Raw genomic sequence first — 5,778 nt, forward strand, 5'->3', positions numbered from 1 at the left:
AAAAGTGGCGGGAAGTAGCCTCCATGTAGTAGAAGCTGGAACAATAATAGGGAAACACAGACTCTCTGAACATAACATTCCTATGGAGGTCTTTGGTGTGTTCATTATATCTCATGTGTATGACAACTACATCTCTATGCTAAAATTCGTCCTGAATATGCATATTTTTTGCAAAACATAAACAACTTAAGACCCTCATATATTGCAGAGAAGGCTTTACTTTGTGAAAGGCTTCATAGGGAGACTTACCATGCAATACATGTGCAACAAACCTTTTAATGATGTAGGCAGCACCAAGAAAACAATGACCCCAAAATCTTATAGGTATGTGCCCTGCAATTTGATTGCCCTTGCTATTTCCAGTTTATCTTTTCTCTCAACAATCCCATTTTGTTGTAGAGTGTTAATACAAGTTCTTTGAGGAATAATACCTACGCAGGTGAACAATTTGTAACATTCAACATTAACAAATTCAGAACTATTATCATTTTTGATAGTTTGAACCGAGGAATTAAACTGAGTTTTCACCAGAACGGAGAAGTTTATCAACACAACAAGAACATCACTCTTCAATTTGATATGAAAGAACCACAACATTCTACTACAATCATTAAGAACAGTTACAAAGAATCTATTATCATCATGAGCGGGAGTGTCAATTAAGTCCTATGTAAGTATTTAACTTTGCCAAAAAAAGCAAATGTTTTTTTTTTGTGGAATTTCAGTTCAATTTTTTTTTGTGTTTTTTTCTTTTGATGAGAATATGACTAGCCTATTCCTGAAAATAGGTATATTTGAGGCACATTGTGGAAGATTAGCAGCGCATGCAAGGAAACATGTATGTGTTATTGCCAATATCTTCAATGCAATGCTGGGATTACGAGTGAGAAAATGTCTGCTCAAGCATGTTCAAGTTAGTAGAGGATACTCTTGGCAGTTGGCAAATACTATGTTTTGCTCAGTTCTATCCAAGCTCAATTTTGTTTGTTTATTTGGGGGAAATAATGAATCTTTTAGCATATGTAAATCCCATGAACTCATTAACCTGAGTTATTGTACACCATTCTAGCCCTTCGAATTTACAATTTTTTTAAAAGTGGTAAGTGAGGAGAGTGTATACAATCATAAATTTTAAAGTTAAACAGTTTAAAATTTTCGAGTTTTTGAAGTTGTGTTTGTACATTCATTTTACTTGAATTTTTTTAAAGTTCTGTGAGTGAAATGTCCTAAAAGCTAGAGAAGTTGAATAAAATAAATATCAGAGAAAATCCTATCAAATTGGTCAAATAATTATTTAAAGATATAGTCAACTAACTATTTAAACATAATTCTCAAAAGATATTGTCAAACAAACATTTACACAAAAATTGATATCCTCATAATCTATAACCAAATTAATGCTAGTGCAATATATAATTGTCAAGTTCTTGACATCTTTTCTATAAATTTGTCATACACCAAGCTCAATATTCTCCATCTTAGCTGATTGGTTTGTTTGTTAATTTAAAAAACAATGATATATAGGTATAATATTGTTGGTGTATTTTTCCTTGTTTTGGTCTCAATATCTGTTAATACTGAAGGTCATAGTATCTCTCAATTCTTAACCCGAAAAACAAAAGGAACCAAATGGGCTGTCCTAGTCGCTGGGTCTCGTGGCTGGATTAATTATAGGCATCAGGTTATCATCCTAAATTATTCTTTTTTATATATATAGCCTAACAATTTTTTTATGATCCAATTCCTTGTAAACATTAATTACTAGTCTTGGTGATGGATAGATGACATTATTGATGTGAATGTTTTACTACGATGTGAATGTTTGATGATTTAATTATTTGTGGTAACTGAAGTGATCCGATTATATCTTCATCAACATCTATCAGTTTTTTCTTGTGTTTTGTGAATCATGTGACTATTATTGATTGTTTATGTTTCCTATAGGTCTTGAGATAATTGAATTTGGTTGTCCTACAATTAGTGCCTGAAGATGATTCACACGAACCACAAAAAAATCAAGAAATTCACAAAATGTAAAGTTGAAAAATCTAATACTTTTATTTGACTTAAAACTTTAAACTCTTTTTGTATTTGATAATATCAAATTACTACCAACTTATAGTCCCAAAACGCATTATTTTACCATAGTTTGTGTCTAATAGGCATACATTGAATGAAGTCACAGAGAGTAATAAAGTTCAAGCAAGTGTTAACTACCTAGAAATTCTCACCCAAAAAAAGAAGAAATACATTTTAATCAAAATAAAAAGAAGAAATAAGAACTATATACCCACACTCTTATTTTATCTTGAACTCTAAAAAAATCACTTACATATTCTATAAAAAATTTCTGTCAATTCACTTAATATGTACTAAAGAAAATTACTCTAATCAAATTTAACACACTTTTTAGCCGTTCAAAAACTAAATTACCTTTCTACAAATGAAAACAATGTAACTTTAAAATACTATTTCATAGTTGATAAATGATTTATTGTTGATCAGGATTAATACAATTAAAAATTTTTAAGAATATCTATTTCTGTTTTAAATTTTGTGTCAAGTCAAACAATTCATCATAGCTACAAAAATGTGAATGTAACTTGATTGTATAATTTCAGGCTGATGTGTGTCACGCTTACCAAATATTGAAGGCTGGTGGTCTTAAGGATGAGAACATCATTGTATTCATGTACGATGATATTGCTAACAATACAGCAAACCCTAGACCTGGTGTCATAATCAATAACCCACATGGTCATAATGTTTATAAAGGTGTCCCAAAGGTTTGTTCTTTTTGTGTTCAATTTTTGGGAAGTTTCAAGATTATTAGAGTGTTTGTTAGCTAATGAAGGTTTTCTCTTCTCTTTTTGTTGAGGCAGGATTATGTAGGTGATGATGTTAATGCTAAAAACTTTTTCAGTGTCATCCTTGCCAACAAAAGTGGTGTTGTTGGGGGAAGTGGTAAAGTTTTGAAGAGTGGTCCAAATGACCATATCTTCATATACTATACTGATCATGGTAGCCCTGGAATGATTAGTAAGTATCTTATTTGCATTAATTTTGTTTACTCAACTAATACACCTTTTGTCCCAATTTATGCGTCTTACTTTCCTTTTTGGTCTGTCAAGTTTCTTTTTACATTTAGTAAGTTTTTCAATTTTGATATTCCATATGCAAGTTTAACACCACAAGATTAAAAAGTCTTAAACTTTGTGACACTTAAATTGGGACAATGGAAGTAGTTATTATCTCAAAAAGTTAGTTTGTTTGTTAAAAAGAATTGGAATCGAGAAGAAATGTGACTTTCTGACATAATAAACTTATTACTTGAGTGATTGTGTGAGAAATGAGACCCTATTTTGAAGTTGTGAAAATGTAACATTCTAATAAGATATTCCAAAATCAGGATTGAATGTTATACACTTGGTTATCGAATGTATGGATAATGGGAAAATTTCCGTCTAATGACATAGTTAGGCAATTGGAAAATTAAGCTAATGCTCGTTACAAATCAAAGCTTGCAATTTGTGATACTTTGGAACTGATATATGCATAATTGTTTTCTTGTTTATCAGCAATGCCAAGTGGAGAACCGATTTATGCAGATGAACTATTTAACATGTTGAAAAAGAAGCATGTATCAGAGACGTATGACAGACTGGTAACTTGCTTGCTTTAGTTTTTTCAAGCTTTCTTTCCCTTTGCTCAAATGTTTGATCAATAAATTTAAAATTTGTATTTTATGTTGGATGATGTTCAGGTGTTTTACCTAGAAGCCTGTGATTCTGGAAGCATGTTTGACGGTATTCTCCCCAAAGGACTTAATATATATGCCATGACTGCATCTAAACCTGATGAAAATAGTTTTGGCACATACTGTGGTGAGAGTACTCCTGTTGATTCCTGCTGGGGTCAGTGCCCCCCTCCCGAGTTTAAGGGTATTTGCTTAGGAGACTTGTTCAGTGTTACCTGGATGGAAGATAGGTATAAAGAATTTTTATAACCTTTGTTCTCATAGTCCACATTGTTAGAAAAAAGAATAAATTCTAGTAAATTTTTTTCTGATCATTTATACTTTGAAATGTTGTATTATGTCAAACTAATTATTGTTTGCACCTATGAACAGTGATGTACAAGATAGAAAAACTAACACCTTGCATGGGCAGTATATTCGAGTAAGAGTTTATACTGTTATATATGGACAAATATTGCATATGTTTTAAGCAATTTGTTTGGGCAATGCCTATGTTTTCTTTTATTCCATTTTCATGAAAGATTTATGATTTCATTTTGTCGCTCAGGTTGCAAAAAGAACTGCTGCCAACTTAACATATGACAAGTATGGCTCCCATGTCCAAGAATATGGTAATAAAGTGGTGAGTTTTGATCCTCTTGCTGCATATATGGGTGAAACTTCCAAAAATCACAGTCATGACTCTGTGGATGCAAAGTCATTCTCAACATCATCATCAAGGAATGTGGATCAGAGAAGTACTGAACTTTTCTATTTGGTCACAAAAGTATGTTCTCTACCTCTTTTTGATGGACAATTCATCTTCCTATACATGATTTAGTAATGTTCTTTCTTAATGTTTGCAGCACCAAAATGCTCCTGAAGGCTCTGATGAGAAATATGAAGCTCGTGTGAAACTAAATGAAGTTATGTCACAGAAAAGTCAAGTTGACAACAATGTAAAACATCTAGGGGATCTTCTTTTTGGTGCTGAAAAAGGTAATGAGATACTACACAGCGTTCGACCTGCTGGACAACCACTTGTTGACAACTGGGATTGCCTTAAGTCTTATGTAAGTATTTAACATGGTGATAAAAGCAATGTTTTCTTTGTTATTTCAGTTCAATTTTCGTGTTTTGTTCTTTTGATGAAAATATGACTACTCAACTCTTTATAATAGGTCAAGATATTTGAAACACATTGTGGAAGATTAACAGTTTACGGAAGGAAACATGTACGTGGTATCGCCAACATCTGCAATGCTGGGATTACAAGTGAGAAAATGGCTGCTATGTCTGCTCAAGCGTGTTCAAGTTAGTAGAGGGTACTCTTGGGAGTAGGCAAATATTATGTTTTGCCAGTTTGTATTAACAGATAGCTACATTCAGAAAAGGCTTCTTAGAAGCAGATCTTTGCCTTGTATCCATGTACTAAAGCTTTGTTTTCTGAATAATAATGCCCTTCAAACTTTTTATGCATTTAAAAAGTCTTGTTCAGTTCCATCCAAGCTCAATTTTGTTTGTTTATTTGAAGAAAATGATGAAGCATTTAGCCGCTACTAAATGCATATGTAGATCTCATCAACTCATTAACCTAAGTTATTGTACACGACTCTAGTCCTTCTTACTTATTTTTTAAAAAAAAAAATAGTAAGTGAAGAGAGTTGTATACAATCATAATTTTGTCCATGTATTTGGTATGACTAGGGATGGCATAATGGATAAATAATATGGGTATCCTTTCATATTATCCATTTTAAATGAATTGGGTATCCAACTCATTTAAAAATGGATAAAAAATGAGTAATACCCATATTATTCATTAAAAAGTGGATAGTTAAATGGATAAAATAGGTAAAAACAAAAAAAAACATGATATAGGATTGGGTAGTAAGAAATTTTTTTTAAAAAAAATTCTATAAAAAAAATGAAACTCTTTTTACATTTGATTTGGAAAAGGGGATGGTAGGGGATAGGGGTGGGGTAGGGTGGGGTGGGGAGCTGGTAGGGAGTAAGGGCTAGGGGCTAGTAGGCGGTGGGGG

The 5,778-nt window shown here is 32.2% G+C and overlaps 1 protein-coding gene across 1 annotated transcript; it reads left to right on the top strand.

The window, feature by feature from the left end:
* The first annotated feature begins 1,467 nt into the window (after positions 1-1,467).
* Positions 1,468-5,223, top strand: LOC107028086 (vacuolar-processing enzyme-like). The gene is made up of 9 exons (XM_015229140.2): positions 1,468-1,681; positions 2,622-2,786; positions 2,883-3,039; positions 3,579-3,664; positions 3,764-3,987; positions 4,130-4,178; positions 4,305-4,523; positions 4,603-4,809; positions 4,918-5,223. Exons 1-9 carry the CDS (start codon positions 1,514-1,516, stop codon positions 5,053-5,055), a joined length of 1,413 nt encoding a protein of 470 aa, XP_015084626.1. The 5' UTR covers positions 1,468-1,513; the 3' UTR covers positions 5,056-5,223.
* The last annotated feature ends 555 nt before the right edge of the window (positions 5,224-5,778 follow it).

The sequence above is a fragment of the Solanum pennellii genome, chromosome 8 (genome assembly GCF_001406875.1).
Source record: "Solanum pennellii chromosome 8, SPENNV200".
NCBI lineage: Eukaryota > Viridiplantae > Streptophyta > Magnoliopsida > Solanales > Solanaceae > Solanum > Solanum pennellii.

Excerpts from the sequence above, each read along its gene's own strand:
- LOC107028086 (XM_015229140.2), top strand. The coding sequence starts at position 1,514 with ATGATATATAGGTATAATATTGTTGGTGTATTTTTCCTTGTTTTGGTC. Across the intron at positions 2,787-2,882 it reads TTTATAAAGGTGTCCCAAAG|GATTATGTAGGTGATGATGT; the intron begins GTTTGTTCTTTT and ends TTGTTGAGGCAG. Across the intron at positions 3,040-3,578 it reads TGGTAGCCCTGGAATGATTA|CAATGCCAAGTGGAGAACCG; the intron begins GTAAGTATCTTA and ends CTTGTTTATCAG.